General features: G+C 36.0%; 1 protein-coding gene across 6 annotated transcripts in view; it reads left to right on the top strand.

Moving 5' to 3' along the window:
• Window positions 1-17,832, top strand: part of Mcf2 (MCF.2 cell line derived transforming sequence) — a 65,929-nt gene extending 48,097 nt beyond the window's left edge. For all 6 annotated transcript variants that reach the window (XM_090326798.1, XM_090326797.1, XM_090326802.1 and 3 more), the window contains 10 exons: window positions 219-334; window positions 426-495; window positions 2,494-2,586; window positions 4,341-4,433; window positions 5,406-5,531; window positions 6,428-6,649; window positions 10,816-10,908; window positions 11,922-12,000; window positions 12,500-12,560; window positions 17,120-17,832. In XM_090326798.1, coding sequence (XP_090182924.1) covers window positions 219-334; window positions 426-495; window positions 2,494-2,586; window positions 4,341-4,433; window positions 5,406-5,531; window positions 6,428-6,649; window positions 10,816-10,908; window positions 11,922-12,000; window positions 12,500-12,560; window positions 17,120-17,180 — 1,014 coding nt within the window. In that variant the 3' untranslated portion in view covers window positions 17,181-17,832. The remainder of the gene's footprint in view (window positions 1-218; window positions 335-425; window positions 496-2,493; window positions 2,587-4,340; window positions 4,434-5,405; window positions 5,532-6,427; window positions 6,650-10,815; window positions 10,909-11,921; window positions 12,001-12,499; window positions 12,561-17,119) is intronic.
• The last annotated feature ends 3,175 nt before the right edge of the window (window positions 17,833-21,007 follow it).

The following is a 21,007-nucleotide window of genomic DNA, read 5'->3' as shown; positions in this document are numbered from 1 at the left end:
CACTCCATTTTCAGCTTTTTTTTCTGGTTATTTGGACATAAGTGTCTCATAGACTTTCCTGCCCTGACGACCCTTGAACCATGATCCTCAAATCTCAGCCTCCTGAGTAGGGATTACAGGCATGAGCTCTTGGTGCCCAGGCAAAGACCTGCCATTTTGTTTCCTTTAAGCAGAAAACCTATTTTATCATTGTCTAAGTATATATTTATTTTGAGTAGGGCTATAGAGCGGAGATGGATAATCCAGATATGTTTCCTCTTATGCCACCTCTTCTGAGAAATACAAAGGACATCCTCTTTGGAAATATGGCAGAAATATATGAATTCCATAACAAGTATGTAATTGCTGAATTAAATGTTTCATGATATCGTAAAGGACTGATTGAGTTCATTCACACAAATATTGTTTGTCTGAAAATTTCACAGCATATTCATGAACAGCCTGGAAAATTGCTTTGATGCTCCAGAAAAAGTGGGACCTTGTTTCCTGGAAAGGGTTAGTCTAATTTATTATTATTATTATTGTTGTTGTTGTTATTGTTGTTATTCTTAGTGCTGGTCCTGAGGCTTGAACTCAGTGTCTGAGCATTGTCACTGAGCTTTTGTGCTCCAGGCTAGCACTTTACATTTGAGCCACAGCTTCATTTCTGGCTTTTGGTATTTAATCGGAGTTCAGAGCCTCATAGACTTTTCTGCCTGGTCTGGCTGCAAACTGCTATCCTGAGGCCTCAGCCTCCTGAGTAGCTAGGAGTGTAGACATGAGCCACCAGTACCTAGGTATTTATTATTATTATTTGCCAGTCCTGGTGCTTGAACTCAGAGCCTGGGCCCTGTCCTTGGGGTTTCTCAAGGCTAGCACTGTACTGCTTGAGCCACAGCACCATTTCTGGCTTTTTCTATGTTTGTGGTACCAAGAAATCAAACCTAAGTCTATGTGCATGCTAAGCAAGCACTCTATGATGAGGCCAAGCTCTGGGCCCAGTTTTTAATTAGAAAAAAATATAGGCCACCAAAGTAGTAACTTATTCATCAGTATAAGCTAAGTTTTTTCTTAATGTTTTATTTCTGGAGAAGAAACATCAACTCCAGCAGGTACTTAATGAATGTAAAATCTTAGAATTGCAGCCAGAGGATGGGTGTGTATTTCCAGGACCTTGGTGAACAGAGTTGTCCTTTAGTTAACAAAATCACTCAGGCCAGCTTACCATTCCCAAGACTATGATTAGTATAGTTAATATCCAAGATTACTGATTGTCCTTTCTTTCAGAATATTGTTTTGGAGGACAGTTTTTTTTTGCTATATTACTCAGCTTATCATTGAACTCAAGATCTTCCTGCTCTTGGCTCTCAAATGCTAGGATTATAGGTGTGTACCATAGTGCCTTTAAAGATCAGCTCTGTTGATATTAGAGCCAGTTGGATAGAGGAGATTGTTGAAAATTTCAAACTAGTTATCTCATAAAGTGTTTTCCTGTTGAGAAAAGGATAAACCTAAGAAAGAATTGTGTCATTTTTTTCTAAACATATTCTAAATATATTTGCAGTACAAAAAACAACTTCCCCAACTTCTTTACACAACAGTAGTCTACCTTTGCTTGGGAATCGAATACATAAAGACCACACTACTCATTAGCTCTTCTACATATACTATACTGCCTTATGTGCATACACCATTTGTCTCCTCAACTTGAGACACTTAGGCAGAATCTATGTCGTATGTGTCTTTATATCTCTCATACAGTTAGCAGAGTTCTTGGCAAGTAGTAGTGGCTATAGACATGTGCTGAACACCTACTATGTACCAAGCACTATCCTAGCCAATGTGAATACCAAGCCAAAGGTCATTTAGCTAAAACCCCCTCAGGTAACATTAATTGTGTCAGTGATGAGTTGCGCTCTGTTAATTATACAAGGTGTTTAATGGGAACCCAAACAAGGAGACATTTTCTATAGACAGGAAGTTAACTGCAGCTCTATTGAAGCAGTGACTCATGGGATGTAAGGTAGAGAATAAGATGATAGCCCAGTACTTGAGAGTTAAGGGACAATTATTTGAGAGAGAGAAAGTTACAAAAGTAGATGCCTACATGCTTAGGATGTTGTCCCTGGCATCAACCAAGGACCACAGGTTGTGACTTGAAAGTCAGCTACAAATTTTTTCACTAGAGACCTGAGAGTCTAATAGCGTCAAAGAAAAAGCATATTTCTCAGTACCAATTAGGTCATAGTAATGACTGTTTATGTGGGCAGCCCAAATAGCACAAACTCTCCTCCCTGTGACTCTCAAGCTCGCTCAGTGGATATTCTGCCATTTACTTAGATAATGCTTTGTCCTTCCAGTAAGTCAAAAAGGGTGTGTTGTTATTAGAATATAAATATTGCACATCACATTTTCTGTAATACTTGCCCTTGCCCTGTCCTGTTCAGGCTTGCTTTATAACAAATATTTGCTTTCACAAATCAGTAATGTGTGCAAATTTGTTCTTTATCACAGAAGGATGATTTTCAGATGTATGCAAAATACTGTCAGAATAAGCCCAGATCAGAGGTAATTTGGAAGAAGTACTCAGAATGTGCCTTTTTCCAGGTATAGTAATTATAGTATTAAATATATTTTTGAGAAGGTATTAGAAAACTACTTATTAATAGCTTCATTCCCTGCTTTGAGTACATTATGTATAAGTGAAAGAGCAGCTGTGTCCTCTCCAAGACTCTGTCTCTGTCTTGTATCTCCCTGTCAGAGAGATACGTACATAAACATATATTTGCAGTTCCACAGAGGAAACTGCCCTTTAAAATATTTGCCTCTATATCTCCAAAAAACATGCCTATCTTTTTCCTTCCTATCATGGAATGTGAAGATTTAGATTTTTCATTGCCCCATTCCCCATGGCCACATGTACCTGTAATGATTTCTGTTTTTACTTATTCCCTACAATCAATTTTGGGAGATTTTTGCAACAAAAAAGCAATATACCCCTATACCTTTTAGCAGTTACTTCTTACCTCCACCACTCCCATCCCTGCAATACTAGATAGCCACTAACCTGCTTTCTTTGTCTATATAAATTGACCTTCTATGGACATGCATATTCATTCATATATATGGAAACATGCATGTTTTCATTTGTGTTTGACTTCTTTTTTCTATATATTTTATTATAATGAATACAAGGGTTACATTATATTCACCAGATGGAAGGTGCATTACTTCACATACATTGATACCCCTTCCCATGTCATGGTCCCCATTTCCCTCCCCCCACCCCCATGGCTCATGTTGTTTTGCCCCCTTCCCTATACAATTTCAAATAACCAGTCAAGCATATATACAATATATCAGATAACAAGGTGAAATACTATAGCAATATGAGATAGCCAAGGGACAGCAAAAGAGATGAGAGGTAACATAGTACATTAAGGACAATAATCACTCATTATATGGCTTTTGTGTCTATATCCTGGAGGTCCTTTCATTTAGCATCATACTATCTGGCCTTATGTTGTGTTTGACTTCTGAAATTTATTTATCATTTCTTTTTGTTGCCAGTCCTGAGGCTTGAACTCAGGGCCTGGACACTGTCCTTGGACAATTTTTGCTCAAGGCTAAGACTCTGCTACTTGAGCCACAGCACCACTTCCAGCTTTTTCCTGTGTATGTGATACTGAGAAATAGAACCCAGGGCTTCCTGCATACTAGGCGAGCACTCTACCTCTCGGCTACATTTCCGGACCCCTATTTATCAATATTTGTCTAAGTCCTGAGGCTTGAACTCAAGGCCTGGATCTGTCTGGCCTCTCTGGATTTATTTGTACTAGCTTTTCAATCTTAAAATTTAGAGTTTTCTATCTCTTGAAATACTTTCCACCCTTCAAATATGGTTGGTTATCATTTTCACATATATTATATTTTAGAATTGTATAAGAATAATTTTTATTTTTACAAATGTATGTTGCTCACAATTCTAATTTTCATTTGTATGTATGCTTTCCCCTTGACCTCCCTTGCTCCTGACTATACTAATTTCATTGTACATAACTGAACATGGAACTAGCTAACTTGAGAAGATGGGTGGGGTTGGAAAATATAAGAAGGATGGAAGGGGTGATGTACACTAAAATATATTGTACTCATAAATTGATATGTTGAATTGAAACACCTTGATACAACTACTTGAAAATAATCAAATAAACTCAAATCAGTCGGATTGTTCTGATACATGTTCATTTAGATGTCAGAAATATCCATGAATTGGGTCTAATGAATGACTACGTAGCATTTTCATAGGTACAAGTTTTAATTTAAATTTAAATTGGTTGGTATTTATTCTTTCATGACAGGAATGTCAAAGAAAATTAAATCATCGACTTGGTCTGGATTCCTATTTACTCAAACCAGTGCAGCGCATCACTAAATATCAGTTACTTTTAAAGGTGATTACCTGAAATTTTTCTGTTTTCTCTTCTTCCTTTGTTGTTTTTTTTCCTGTGTGTGTGTGTTTTGGTCTAATATGGCAAATCCATTTAAAAGGAAGTTGCTTAGTAAGAATCAATAGACATCAGATCCAGAAGAGGGAAGGCTGGTGTTAGCAGCCAGATTTGTGTAGTGTGCTCATTTCTGTCATGGTGGCTGTCACACGATGTAAGCATATGTGTCAGTGTGAGACTATCTGGAGAGCTAAGCTATTTAACTCTCCATACAGGTTGCATTGATTTATGCTAAAGGTTTTGTGAAAGACATTTTCATATTGTTAAGAAGATCTAAGTATCTATTTCTTGGTGTTGAAATCATATAATCTCAATATCCATGGCCTTCTCCATGAATATTACAAGTGGAACTCTTCCAGTGTAATATGAACTATGCCTAAAACATTATATTAAATATATATACACCATAACTTTTGTTACTGTGTCTTTCCCTATGTGTTATACATTGCATGCATCATGAATAACACCAATTATTCTATATAGAGTAGAAAGTCATGCATAATTGTTTTCATAACCTGTAATGTGTTGCTAGGTTGCGTGACTGTGTGTGTGTGTGTGCCTGTGTAAATGGCATTAAGGTTAATCCTTAGGCCTCGGACATTCCTCTGCTCTATTCAGGAGACTCTTTCCTTCATCACCTAATAATCTCATGTGCCTTAATAGCTGTTGTTCTTCAGTTCCAAAAAGCATTGAATGCACATTGACTTAAACTGCTCAATTACTTTTCTGTTTATTGCCTCTCCAATTTCAACAGTTATTAAGTATATTAATAATATTTCAAAGAGCATATGAAAGGAATGAGTCCAACATGTGACATTTATGTTTGGATTCCTCCTTGAAAACATCTTTTCCCTAATTTTTTAAATGTTCTTATTTTAATATTTACCAAGTATTGTTTCATTCATGACATAATTTCAGGAACTATTAAAATACAGCCAAGACTGTGAAGGATCTGCTCAACTGAAGGAGGCTTTTGACACAATGCTGGATTTACTGAAGTCAGTAAATGATTCTATGCATCAGATTGCAATAAATGGCTATATTGTAAGTGAATTTTCATTATTATTGGAATGTCAGTGCTAAGTATGGCATCATCCCTTACTTACCATTATAGAATCAATTGAGAAGTAATATATACAAGAAGCAGATAGGTGAAGATTGAAATATAAGTATTATTACTAATAATGCTGAAGGAAAAATTGGATTCAGGTAAGGAGACAAATAGATTTATGTCATTCTCATCTTCACAGCTGCTCCCAAGTTGATATCTATGGAGATATAGCTCAAAGGAATGCTTGGGTCACCTAAGCAGCCATATTGTTCTAGAATTGCTGCTTACTCTTGTTGGTCTACCATAGAAATGGAAGAAAAGGTTCAAATCTGATTAGTGGCCTGACATATGTCATACACCAATCAGGGGCAATCAGGCAGAGATGAGGTGGGTTACCATAGCTAAAATATCTTCACATTGAGACAATAGGAAGTAAAGGAATAGGAGATCTCTTTTAGGTCCCAACTCTACAGCATTTTTTGTCACTTGTGAGACTGGAACCCTGTGCCTGGAGGCTCTCTTTAGCTCAAGGTTACTGCCCTACCCCTTGAGCCACAGGACCACTTCTGGTTTTCTGGTGATTAATTGGAGATAAGTTTCATGGGCTTTATCGTGCCTAGGCTTGCTCTGAACTGTGATCCTCAGATTTCAGTCTCCTGAATAGGTAGGATTATAGGTATGAGCCACCAAGCCCGGTTCCTATAGGAATTTTCTACATAATGTGATTCATGGCGTGTTGTAGGATAAAACATTGTAATGAATGCATTTTAAAAATGCAAAATGTATTTCAGGGTTTTAGTAGGTCAAGCAAAACTGCAAAATGTTTAATGTCACGGATCTGAATGTAGCTCTGCTTTGTACTACTGATGGGTTTGATTTTCTATTCTAGGGAAACTTAAATGAACTGGGCAAGATGATAATCCAAGGTGGATTTAGCGTTTGGACAGGACACCGGAAAGGTCCGACAAAAATGAAGGATTTTGCAAGATTCAAACCAATGCAACGCCATCTTTTCTTATATGAAAAAGCCATTATTTTTTGCAAAAGACGTGTTGAAAGTAGAGAAGATGCTGATCGATACCCATCCTATAGTTTTAAGCACTTTTTGAATGTAAGACAATTTAAATTATGTAATGTATATTATATATATGTATTATTTGGCATAGTTAATTCAAATGAGTAAGTTTTATACTTTAGCTGCACATGTCCTGTTTTAAAGCAAGCTTCATCAGGCACTCATGGCTCACACCTGTAATCCTAGCTGCTCAGAAGGCTGAGATCTAAGGATCTTGTGTGAAAGGCAGCCGGGACATGAAAGTCTGTGAGACTCTTATTTCCAATTAGCCACCAAACTATCTGGAAGTGGAAGTGTAGATTAAGTGGTAGAGTACTATTCTTGAGTGAAGGAGCCAAAAAAATAATAGCAGGACCTAAGCTCAAGCCCCAGTACAGGTAGAAAAAGTATAGGTAGAAAAAGAAGCAATGTTAAGTAGAAGTCTTATATAGAAATCAAGTAAAATGTATCCTTCATGTTGGGCCTGAGAGGAGAGTGCAGAATTTGAGTCCTCCCATTCCTCCCTCAGTGCAAGGCTAGGCATTCTCTTAAGGATACATCTTGAAATGGGAAAGAAATGTCTTGAGCTTCCTATGAGTACTCCTTTAGTAGGACTATTAGGTGGAGGTCTTGAGGGTAGGGAGGGGGAGGAAGTCCTGTATTACAGGAGACCAAGATGAAAGCCTTTCTTTCTTTTCCTTATTGCAAATGAGAACATTTTACATAGAACATTCCCCTTCCTTTATGTTCCATGTTACTTATGTACTTGGATGCCTAAAGCTACTCACAGCCAAATTTTCTTTGTACTGTTTCTGTTTTCTCCTTTGAAATTCTTTTATTTTCTCTTATTATTGAAATTGTCATTCTGTCCTAATAATAGCTTGGTATTGAAATTAGAATAGTAGTTGGGGAAGTTATTGGAATTGTAGTCATACTTCCATCTGCTCATGCCATCAGAAGCAAGGATCATCAAGTTGGGCATAGTGGTTCCCTTGTAGAACTTTGGAGGCTGAAACAGTGTAAGTTTGAGGCCAACCTGGGCTACACTATGAGACTAGCCCAAGATAAATAACAGGATGCCATCTCATAAAAACAAAGAACAACCAAAAAAGAAAAAGAAGACATTCAAGATTCACATGAGGCTGTAATTGGTTAATGTGATTTTTTACAACTAATTAATATTATCATTCAAGTTAAAACAATGTTATTGTTATTACAAAGATGATGTACAGAGGGGCTACACTTACAGGACAATGGATAATGTTTCCCCTTCCCTTGCTCTCTCCCGGTATTTCCCTCCCATCCTGTCCCACAAGTTGTGTAGCTCATTTTCCACACAGCATCTAGTGAATACTCTTTCAAATTTTAACTTGCAAAAGCAATGTACCATTTGTCATAGAACAATTACAAAAGACAATAAAAGGATTACCCTTAAATACCCATCCAGTAATTTCTTGTGAGCCTGCTCTTTTGTAGTTGTCATTATCAATGTATTGGAAAACTGATGAAATTTACAGCAGCACTTGGAAAGAACAATGTCTTGTAACAGGATTGAGATGATAATGTGCTTTTGATTCTCTGCATAGGATATAGTCCCATGCCCTTCCCACTGTCTTATTTTCTTGTTTTACTTATAAATCTATAGTACCTTTAAAAAAAAGTCCATCTGTTTTTTCTTAAATCAAATTTAGCCAGTTGCTCTATTAATACCACAGTCTATTCTTTAGTCTCTAGATTTACAATGGTTGTTTATGATTCAAATGAACTTTGATAACCAAGACATTGCAATAATTTCCTATAGGGTTTAGGTCTTTTTACTGTCTATATTATATCTTTTGTCTTTGGGTAGGTACTTTCCTTTTGTATGCATGTGTAAACCAATTCACTTCATTTGTATCTATGGAGTCATCTCCTTCCTAATGTAGAGTTTCTCACTTGTATTGATTTCCTCTTTTGCCTTCAATTTGACATAATAATGAGCGTACGAGCAGATTTTTCTCAGGTTTAGTAATGGAAGGAAAGAGGGACTTTTGAGGTGATGCAGTCAGGTGAATTGAGACTACAATTGTTACCATGGAACCTGAGACAGATATAGGACCAATTTCATTGGAAGGTAGACATAAGGACCTAGTGACTTATAGGATATAGGAAATAAATAATATATTTGAAGGAAGAAAATTGTTTTGATTCTTTTCGATTTTCCCAATAATGATCAGTTATCCCCTTTTAGTTTGATTCCATTTATTATTTTTCTTTCTTGATTTTTGCCAGTCTTGGGCTTAAGCTCAGGGCCTGAGCACTGTCCTTGGACTTTCTCAAGGGTAGAGCTCTACCACTTGAGTCTCAGCACCATTTCTGGCTTTTTCTAAGTATGTGGTACCAAGGAATTGAACCCAGGTCTTCGTGCATGCTAGGCAAGCACTCTACCACTAGGCCAAACTTTTTCTTTTTTTTTTTTTTAGAAAATATGCATGTAGTATTACTGTCACATGATAACAGATTTCTTGAACAACTCAAAAAATAATTTCATCAGTAATGATGTGTTGCATGTTAGTAGTTAAAATAATAAAAGCAACTCAAACAAGGGAAAAAGTAGAAAATTCATACTTTGAGAAGCTCATATGATCTGAATAATTAATGCATGCTATTTAGTCCTTACATCAACTCTGAAATAGATGTTCTTTCTACTTTATAAAGAAAGAAATAGAACTTCAGAAAATTGGAGCAAATTATGGTAAGATAAATAGCTAGTAAATGGTAAAGGTTTCTAGCCCAACTCCAAAGCTTGTCTACTTTCTAACTTATCCTGCTATTAAGTCAAAGCCATGCAGTGACACAAAATTAATTTTTAAATAGATGTAAGATGAACAGTACTCATTCCATTTTCATGTTTAACAGAAATAGATTAGAAATGTATAGTAGGAACATAAATATATTGGAATCATTTCAAAAGTAACTTCCAACTATTTTCAAGGTATATTTCAGAGGCATTTCCATTCTATTTATAAATATAGTCACATTATTTCTCCTTTTTAAAATAATTTTTTATTTCAATGTATAGAGGAGTAGCAGTTATATTCGTCCAATAGAAGGTGCATTATTCTCACACATTGATATCCCTTCTTATGTTTTTGTACCCATTTCCCTCCCCCACCCCCTCCCATTATTTTTCCCCTCCTATTTCAAATAAACAATTAAACATCTGTATACATTATTTCTCCTTTATATAGGAATTTCGTTAGCACTACCTTTATTTCTTAAAGTTTTAGGAAGTGTCATTTGAACAGCTCATCAGTGAAATGTAAAACAGGATATTTCTTCAGACAATTAGGTTAAGATTAGAAGAAAAGAGGAGAGGCAAAAAAGTAATAGAGGAGAACATATAGTGGAATTTCCCAGCACCTTAACAGAAGATGAAAGAAAACTGGAGCCGGGCATAGTGTTTCATGCCTGTAATCTTAGCTACTCAGGAGGTTGAGTATCAGCCAAGGCACTAAAGACCATGAGACTCATCTCCCAATTAACCACCAGAAAACTGGGAGTGGCTCTGTGGCTCAAGGGGTAGGGCGGTAGCCTTGACCTGAAAAGCTCAGGGATAGTGCCCAGACCCAGAGTTCAAGCCACACAATCGACCAAAAAGAAAAAAAAAACTAGAAAACACTGATATATGGATGAGAAAGTTCTGGTAGAAAAGAAATAGTGTGTACTGAAGTTTTACTGAGTGATGTATTGGTTTCTGTAGAAGCTAAGTGATTGGTGAAAGTTCTATGATCTCCGTGGACCCGATTGCTTTTTCCTTAAGCTGTAAATTGGATTGTTACAACTTTTCACAATCTAGAGCTGACTAATACATTTTTAATTATCCATTTAAATTAATTTCTAATGGCTTTTTTCACTGATGTTTAATTTTACTTCACTGGCAACTTTGGTTTAATAGTGTGTAGTTAATTTCTGACAGATTTCTCAATCTTTAATGGACTTTTTGGTGTTAAGATTTACCAGAGTCGTGTCAATTACTGGCAGTTAGTGTGCATTCTGAACTATGGAAACAGTTACACTTAACTACTTTGTCCTATAATAATACTTGTCCTTTTTAATCACTGAATGTAAAATGTATATTTTGCCCAAGTGAAAATGTATGTCGGTTTCATTTAGAACATAAATGAGGTAGAGCTAATGTAAGATCATATTAAACTGTGTTAATTGTGGCTTCTTTCTATTAGATGGATGAAGTTGGAATCACAGAATATGTGAAAAGTGATAACCGCAAGTTTGAAATCTGGCATGGTGGGAAGGAAGAAGTTTATATCGTACAGGTTGGTTATTGTAAAGTTACTTTAGAAATCATAGTCTATGTTAAGATGAAAATCCTGTTAACAAATAATTTTGGTTACATTTCATAAAAACTCACTCTTTTCATGTGGCTTTTAAAGCCCTGATCAAATATGCTATAAGGTCTGCTGTGTCAGAGAGAAGAGAAGAGCAATCAGAATATGCCATGATATTGTCATCAAATATTCAGTAAATCTTGATACTGTGAATTGTGTTTGATCCTTGTGCTGTTGTTTGTTGCCAATGCTCACTGCTCTTTATTTATTTTTTGTTGGTTGTGGGACTTGAACTCTGGGCCTGGGTGCTCATTGCTTTTTGATTGTCGTAATTCTTACTAGAACCTATAAAATATCTTTACTTGCTTTACAACATAACAAATCTCATTTAGCAAAGTTTGTAAGTAATGGGAGTATATTTATGGAAGTTTTTATGCTTATTTTGCAAGCAGTTATATTTTGGGAAAATATTGGAGCTTCCTTTATCAAGGTGAAACATAAAATTCTGTATATTTTTAAAGAACAAAGAGAAGGGCCAGGAGTTTGGCCTAGTGGTAGAGTGCCTGCCTAGCATGCATGAAAACCCGGGGTCGATTCCTTGGTACCACATACATAGAAAAAGCCGGAAATGGTGCTTCGGCTCAAACAGTAGAACTCTAGCCTTGAGAGAACCCAAGAACACCACTCAGGCCCTGAGTTCAAGCACTGAGACTGGCAAAAAAACAAAAAAGAACAAAGAGAAAAAAAGGAAATCAATTGTATTTCTTTGAATCATTGCTATTACATTATCTAAGGCTCATTTCAGAATATTTTTTCATTGTGCTATTTTCACTATACCTTATGTGCTTGCTAAAGATTAGCTTCTTAGAAGTTTTAAGGATTAAATAGCTGGAATGTGAATATGGTATTTTAGAGTGTAGATCATGCTTGATGTAATTACATTTAGGCTAAAATCATTTTTGTAATAGGAAATATACCCTCCCTTCCTTCTTAATCTTTAGGCTAAAAGTGTAGATGTGAAGATGTTATGGCTAAAAGAAATAAGAAGTCTTTTGTTGAAGCAACAGGAACTTATAACAGGTAAATTCAACTACCTGTGACAACAGAAAGCACAATAACAGCCCCTTAAATCTTATTCTGTGAATCTTTTTGTTTTGAATATGGGAGGTATTAACTTTCTTTTATTTACATTACAAGAGTTTGTCAATCTAATAAGCAGAAGACTAAGACTCACAAAATGAACCCTAGTTCTTGAGAACCAGTTGCGAAGCAATTGACTTATCATTTCCCAGTCCTTCCCAGGAGAAGGCTCTGGTTAAGTACTCAGATAATCAATGCTCAGTAAGATTGGAATAGGGAACTAGATGTCGTTCTAAACTTGGAGGGTTTGAATACATATTCCATGGTTTGTAACTTTCCTTGTTGCTTCAAGTACCTGAAAGTCTGTGTGTGTATGAGAGAGATAGTTAGAGGGGGAAGAGAAAGAGACAGAGAGACAGGACCCAGAGACATTGCCTTCAAGGAAGTAGGAAGTGTGGCTTCTGAATGATGCTCATACAAGCTTTGTTTTCTTTTACAGTTAAAAAACGGAAACAGCAGGTCACAGAGCTTGGTAATATTTCTCCTCAGCACAATGATGAGTAAGTGATAACTCTGCAAGAATTATCAGTCTTGAAATTTTCTTGTTTCCCTAGGTAACGTAAAACAATGTAATTCAAATATCTCAGAAAAAAAGCCAGTCTACCATTTTAGCAATAAGTCATCAAGTAACATAAACACATGCTTTCTCAGTTCTACCATTTTATGGAACTGGAATTATCACTGTAATTCCATAAATATGGCTACACTTAGGGCTTTCTCTTTAGTGTGTGTGTGTATGTGTATGTGTATGCGTGTATGCTAGTCTTAGAAGTTAGACTCACAGCCTGGGTACTGTTCCTGAGCTTTTGTACCCATGGTTGGTGCTCTACCACTTGAGCCATAGCTTCCCTTCTTGCTTTTTGGTGCTTAGTTGGAGACCAAAGTCTGGTGGACTATTCTGCCTAGGCTGTGTTTGAATGGAGCTATCTTCAGATCTCAGCCTCTCAATAGCTAGGATTAGGATTATTAGGCATGAGCTGGTGCTGCCTATCCATAAAATATCACTTATTTTTATATCTTACTATTTGAGAAAGCAATAGTTATATCGTAAATGAGTTCAGGAAAGTAAATGGGAACATAGCAATGCCCTCTAGAAGGTCAGTGAGGCAGTTAGATAAGTTCAACTGGAGGGAAATACAAGTATGTGTTACATCCAATCCATGATGAGATTCAAGGCTGCGCACATTTTGATCTGCCATTCATTGCTAATTTGGAAATTCTAAGAATGTGTTATTTTCATGTAAAGAAATTAAAGTCCACCTATTATATAAGGTTTCATTTGTTTTGTACATACAATACAATTCTGATCAGCATTAAGAGCAGGGGTTATCTATGATTGGTTCCTGGACCAGTAACATTAGCAGCATCTGAGAATATGTATGGAAGGAATACTCTATGGCTTTCTCTACCCTTTATGAATTAGAAAGTCTGGGTGTGCACCCCTGTCACCTTGAGTTTTACCCAACTTTCTACATGATTCTGATCCATCCTCAACTTGGCAACCTCTTCAGAGAGGACGTACTGATGAATAGCACATATAAACTGGCTTTAAGGAATGCACGCAACACACATCTTTGGTTTCATGACTAGAACTGGAAAATTTATTTATGAGAACTATATTTGAAATTATTTTAACTAATATATTTAGTCTAGCAAATATCCACTTGTTAGTGTTGTGCAGTGTTGGACAGAACATCCAAGATATACTCAGCTCCTAGCCTCATGAAGCTTGGAAGGTAGAAAGAGAAATCACCGTAAGCAATTAAATTCAGTGTGGTGATGAAGTTATGGCTCAAGTCATAGAGAACTTTTCGGTCAAGTGTGAGGCCCTGTCATCTTCCATAAACTACACAAAACAGCCACAAGTGGTGCTGTGACTCAAATGGTAGAGTGCTACCCTTGAGCAAAAGAAGCTTAGTAACAGCACCCAGGCCCTGAATTCAGCCCCAGGATGGAATATCTATCTCCTTGAGCTACCGTAAGGTAGATGAGTTTCCCTCTATTTGACAAGGAGGAAGTGATGGACCTTTTCAGCGTTCACTTATCCATTTAAAGGTCAATTCCTTCAGGCCATTATGTTGCAGACCCTAGAGCAGTTGAGAGATCCTGGTATGTATGCCTTCATTTCACAGCTAAGAAAACCATATACCTGAGAAGACTTGACATGCCTTTTCTATAGTCAAGTAAATTCTGTAAGTTAGTAACCTACATTACTAAATCTAAATCAATTCAAGTTTTATAAAAAATTAAGAATCTCCTAAATGTAGGCTCTTATTAGACAATATGTGACATTTCTCTGAAATGTCATTTTAAAATAGCATAACCTAATTGACAATTTTGTTATACCAAGCCAGTTACTAATCTCAGTTCACTGGAAGTTGGCTTTTGAATATGGCAGTGTGTTTTCTTTCCTGGTAGTGAATCAGCTCCTTTAAGTAAGTGCTGTACTCAACAGTTATTGTATTGTTTGGACCAAGTCATCAAAATTTGAAGAAATATCTAAAGAGTGTCAGGAATGGGCAAACAACTGTTTGTGCTCTATTTATGACAAAGAGAAAGATAGATACCTAATAGATAGTAATGTCACAGTAAAATAAAATTATTGCATCAGTTTTGTTGATGAGGACATAGGAATATTTTTGTTAACATCCTTAAGAACATTAGGTATATTCATAGCCAAAAGGTTTGAAGCATATCTTATAATAAACTTTCAGTAAGTAGTTATTTAAATAGAACCCAATTCATGTGTCTATGGAGCATTTTTGAAGTTGATAGGATTAATCAACCTTTGAAGATTTCTACAAAAATGATTACTGTTATGTTTTTATTTCATTATTTTTCTTATTATTGTTGAGTACTGATACAAGGAAACCTCAGTTCAACATATTAATTTATGGATATAATGCATGTTGATCAATGTTATTTTAGGTTTTACTTTGAAATATAACATTACAAGAAGATAACAAAAATAGTACAGAGACTCTTCTGTAACCTTGATACAGCTTTTCACAATGGTAGCAGCCTGCAAAAAGACAGTATATCACAATCTGAAAAATGATGACAATACAACCCACAGATCTTACTCAGGTTTTCTACATTTCCACACACTTTTGTTTGTGATAAGTTTGTGGAATTTTAATCAGTGATGGTTTCAATAAGGTAAGATAGACTTAGAGAATAAAGAAATTATAAATACATTTTAGAAACAGTTTGGACTGCAGATCAGAAAATATATCAAGTAATGATTATATGTTAAAAAAAAGATTGAACCAAATATGGGACATATACTTTTTGCAGAGTCTCAAAAAGTTGCCAATGAAACCCAAATCTCAATACAGTAGAGCAATAGGGTGCCCTATATATTTGCAGGAGGGTAACTTATGAAAAAAAGTGTTTTCTAGAAGAAATCGTTTGCAAGGTTTTAAGATGTTACTGTTTAGGGCCAATCCCTACTTAATATGAAGCCATGGACTGACAGGATAGATGCGGTGCTTTTGAGTTGACTTCTCCTGTGCCCTTCAGAAGAATCAACTTATTTGGGGGCTGAGAGTTTGACTAGTGGTAGAGTGCTTGCCTAGCATGCACGAAGACATGGATTTGATTCCTCCGTTCATATACATAGGAAAAAAACCAGCAGTAATACTGCGGCTGAAGTGGTAGAGTGCTAGCCATGAGAAAGCTCAAGGACAGTGCCCAGCCCTGAGTTTAAGTACCAAGACTGGCAAAAAATATAATAATGTAATGAATTATGACAAAACTTCACAGAGTGGACTCTGGCATGGTTTTAAAGAGTAATATGTTTCCTTCTAATAATACAATGACCATATACTTATTTGTATGGTAATTTCTATTTTATCAAATGATCTCTTAATTGACATGATCAGTATTATGACAATGACTTTATTACTTCTAATTTATAGAGGAGGAAATAGGCTTAGAGCTGGCCAAAGATTGTGTATAGTTAATTGTAGTAACCACATTTCAAATATGTGAACACTTCATATTCTTAAAACTTGAGAACCCCAAAGAACTTATATTTATGTAGATTATGTCTTTTGATATTTATTTTATTATAAATTAAAACCAAGAAAAATTTATTTATTTTAAATTAAGCCCATTGTAAACTTGCACAAATAATATTTTAATTAAAATTGACCTTTTTGAAGCAAAAAAATAGATTGAAATTTAAATTCTTTTGTAAATCTCTTTAACATTAGCTATGCCATATCAAGTAACTTCTAGAACGTTCCACCATTTATTTGTAAGAAAGAGGGTATACAAAGAGCAAATAATGCCTAATGTAAATTTGATCTTTCAGATTTTTTTGTCTATTGAATTGACTCTCAGTGATCTACCCTCCCACACTTTGAGGACTGTTAGTTTAGAATAATAATAAATAAATATAAGATTACTTAATATTAATCAAGGATGAATTGGATGTGAGCAGTTTGTCCAGGTGTGAATAAATGATCAAAGGAAGCCAGTTTGCATTTAAACGTTTGCTATCGTATCATCGATCTGTGAAGAGGTCAAAAAGAACCAGCCTTAAGTAAGCCGGAGGATCGCGGTTCAAAGCAAGCCCAGATATGAAAGTCCATGAGACTCTTATCTCCAACTAGTCACCAGAAAACTGAAAGTAGTGCTGTGGTTCAGGGGGTAGGGTGGTAGCCTTGAGCTGAAGAGCTCAGGGTCAATGCCCAAGCCCAGAGTTCAAGCCCCATAACAGAACAAAAAAAGGGGCTAGGAGTTAAAAATCAAAGAGCATTACAGTGCATTACAGTGTGCTTCCCAGCCCTCTTCTCCCATCAACAAGAAAGTTGGGATGAACTGTTATTCTGGCATTATTGTTTTGAATCAATACAGGAATAGGCCATGTACAGTATCATACACTTATAATCCCAGCACTCTAGTGGCTGAGGCTTGAGGAGCTTGAGTTTGAAAACTGCCCAGGCTATTTAGAGAGTTTTAGGCTGGCTTGTATCATAGAAAGACCATGTATCAAAATCTAACTGACGAGTGTAGCACCCTGAGAAATAATGGATTCCATTTTTTCTTGTAGAGACGGGTGTTCAACATGGATCTCTTATTTTGATGAAGCTACTCTGTCAAGTAGCATGTAACTCTTTCCTGCCTGCTTCTCAGATTACTTGGAAAAAGTACTGCTCAAAAGACATTCAGCCAAAATGATGTGGATGTTGCTTTCAGGTTAATTCCTTTGGACATGCAAAAACAAACAAACAAAAACAAACCCACACAGCACATAATTATTTTTTCTTTGATATTTAAAAAAGTTTTAGTTATGTTGCTGTTTATTTTTAAAAATTGTATATGCAATGTGTAAGGTACTGTGCTGGAGAAATTCTCATCTCAGAATACATTTGAACTTGAAAGTAGTTTCTTCTCTTATCTACTATGTAACCAAATGCAATCAGTGTGCCTTGGATTATTCAGCTTATTCTGAATTAAATTAAAATGGCTGCAAAATGATTAAGAGCAAGCAAAGCACAATATTATGATTTAATATGCTTTAATTGGAATTAGAACTTGTGTCCATTGTACTAACTTGTGCAAGATGATGCACAGTCCAAAAATCCATTTGGAGACAGTGAATTTTGTTAGAGCTATTGCATTTTGTATCTACTATCATTTTCATGAGATTAATTTACAAAGAATTGTATTTAAAATGTAATATTTTCATTTCTTTTTTTCCTCTAGAATTGTGCTTATAACTCATGTAAAAAATTAGTTGTGCACCATTGTTTTTTTGTACATTTCATGCTGTAATTCCTTTTTCAAATAAAAATGAAATCAGGTTATAGAAACGTATGTTCTGCTTTTATCTTTCCATCACAAAACACACCAGTTTATTGTGGCTACAAAGTTGAGACCAAACACATTTACCATCAAAGGGAAGAGCGCATACATCATGTCATAGATAGCGGGCAGTTATTCAAGTGGTTTCTTCAATTGAATTTTTCCTTTGCTTTTTCAAAACAATTGTACAGCCCGGTGCCAGTGGTTCATGTTGGTAATCCTAACTATTGAAGAGGCTGAGATCTGAGGATTTGAATCTAGTCCAAAAAGCTGAATGTGGAGCTGTGGTAGAGCCTTGAGCATAAAAGCTCAGGTACAGTGCCATGGCCCTGACATCAAGCTCTAGACAGGCAAAAAAAACAAACCCCAAATCAAACACAACTTTATACTCTCCAGGTAAAGATAAAGACTTAGTAGATTGTATGAAAGGTAGTTCAGAAGACCTTATAATTAGAAATGGAGATGTCTTTCATTTTTTTTCCTAATGATGCAGATGATAGCTGGTAGTTGTGTATGCCATTGTTTGATGATTTCAGGCTGGTTTTCCGGAGAAGTTAAAACAATCTGTATATTTGTTGTATAGTGTTGAACAACAGTGATACCACAGTGATGCCTCCAACTATAGCTCACTGGTAGAGGCACTAACCTTCGGCAAGTGAATGATGCTTTGGAAGAATTAAATGCCATGAGTTTGCATGGTGTTCTGTCAGTAGCTATTGGCTTGAATGATTTAGTGGATATATCTTGGCCTTTGTAATGGTTCCCAGTCACATTCCATTTCATTCTTCACATATCTAATGAGTAAGTGCACAAGACTGTGCTTTACCACTTTGGGATGTAACCACAACTCTCTATATCAGTTCAAATATTGACTCTTTAACTCTATCATTCACCAGTTACAAAGATGGCTCTGCCAATATACTTTCTTTAGAGAAAAATCTAAAGCAGGAAGAAATCATTGTTTAGAAACATTGAATGGAGCTTCCATAATTATTTCTGAAATATTATACGAAATAATTCTGTTTTTCACTGTGCCAACTTTTGGAGCTGAAATGCCATCTGGACCATGTACTCTAATCCTGAAGTCTATGTATGATGGTAAAAATTAATGATGAATCCTTATAGTATTAAGAATTTTTTTCTTTATTATTTTTAATCGACAAATATGACACTGGCATAGAAGAAGCACCTTTTACAAAGATGTAAGTGTATGAAGTTAATTAGGGTTTAATTTTTCTTTAGTATATTTATAACTATGAATAAACATGTAAATTTTTTTTCTAATAGGTTGTTAGGACTGAAAAAGTTTTCAGATATTGTAAGGTCGTGCAAGAGATCCTTTAGTATGAGATACTTTGGAAAATCTATTGTAAAACCAGTCTCATGGTCCAAAAAATTGCTATAATAGTGTTATATTTTTACTTTTTCCTAAGAATGTGTTACTTCTGTATGGTGTGTTTCTGCTGCATGCACATATACAATCACTTATACCTCTCTCTGCAGCCAAGTTATGTATGAGGGAGAGTGAATCAATGAGGCACTGCCATACTGCTTTCCATAGTGGTTGAACGAGTTTGCACTCCTACCAACAGTGTAGTAGTGATCCCTCCTGGCCACATCCCTGCCAGCATCTGTTGTTATTAGATTTCTTGATCCTGGCCATCTAACTGGAGTGAGGTGGAATCTCAGAGTTGTTTTCATTTGCAAATCTTTTATGGCCAGAGATGTTGAACATTTCTTCATGTGTCCATAGGCCATTCTTATTTCTTCTTCAGAGAAGGCGCTCTTTAAAAAGTCTTTGGCCCATCTTTTAATGGGATGGTTGTTTATTTGGAGATTGGTTTTGGAGTGGTTCAATTTTTTTAGCTGTTCATATATTTTAGATATGAGGCCTTTGTCTGTTGTATTGTTAGTGAAGATCTTCTCCCACTCTGTAGGCTTTCTAGTTAATTTGCTAGCTATGTCCTTTGCCATACAGAAGCTCTGCAGTTTAATGCAGTATGGCAGTTCCTCAAGAGACTAAACATAGAACTTGCCTCTGACCCAGCAATTCCACTACTTGGCATTTACTCAATCGTCCAGAAACAAGGACACACTAAATCCACTACCACAACAATGTTCTTTGCAGCACTATTTACCATAGCAAAGATATGGAACCACCCCAGATGCTGCTCAGTTGATGAGTGGATCAATAAGATGTGGTATTTATACACAAAGGAATTCTATGCTGCTGTCAGAAAGAATGACATTGTCCCATTTGTAAGGAAATGGAAAGACTTAGAAAAAAATCATATTAAGTGAAGTAAGCCAGACTCAAAGGAACATAGGCTCAGTGGTTTCCCTCATTTGTCATAATCAGTAGAAACCTGGGCTCTCCTAGCAGAGATTTACAATAGAACAAAACCTAGATACATAAAGCCATATAGAATGATGCTAAATGAAAGGACCTCCAGGATATAGAAACAAAAGCCATATAATGAGTGATTGTTGTCCTTAATGTACTGTTATCTCTCATCTCTTTTGCTGTCTCTTGGTTATCTCATATTGTTGCAGTATTTCACCTTGTTATCTGATATATTGTATATATGCGTATTTGGTTATTTGAAATCGGATAGGGAAGGGGGGAAAACAAGATGAGGGATGGGGTTGGGGGGAGAGAAATGGGGAAAAGACATGAGAAAGGGTATCAATGTACGTGAAGTAACGCACCTTCTATCTGGTGAATATAATGCAACCCTTCCATTAATTCAATAAAAATATATGGAGAAAAAAGAATGAATCAATGGGAAGTAAACTAATGTTCATTTCTACTATCCCAACATTTAGTATAGAAAAAAATTATGTAAACCATTTGTGTCCTTATCATTCTTCTTCCTTACCTAACTGTCTATGAAAAAAACAGCACAATGCGTGCTAGTGGCTCATGCCTATAATCCTAACTACTCAGGAAGCTGAAATCTGAGAATGATAATTCAAAGTTAGCCAAGTCAGAGAAAGTCCATGAGATTCTTTTCTCCAATTAATCACCAGAAAGCACTAAGTGGAGCTGTGGCTCAAGTGTAGAGAGCTAGCCTTGAGAAAAAAACTGCTCAGGGACAGGGCTTTGTTCACACTAGGCGAGCACTCAACCACT

Source organism: Megascapheus bottae, chromosome X (assembly GCF_031878675.1).
Source record: "Megascapheus bottae isolate mThoBot1 chromosome X, mThoBot2.hap1, whole genome shotgun sequence".
Classification (NCBI taxonomy): domain Eukaryota; kingdom Metazoa; phylum Chordata; class Mammalia; order Rodentia; family Geomyidae; genus Megascapheus; species Megascapheus bottae.
The sequence above is the reverse complement of the archived record's forward strand: the minus strand, read 5'-3'. Positions and strand labels throughout refer to the sequence as shown.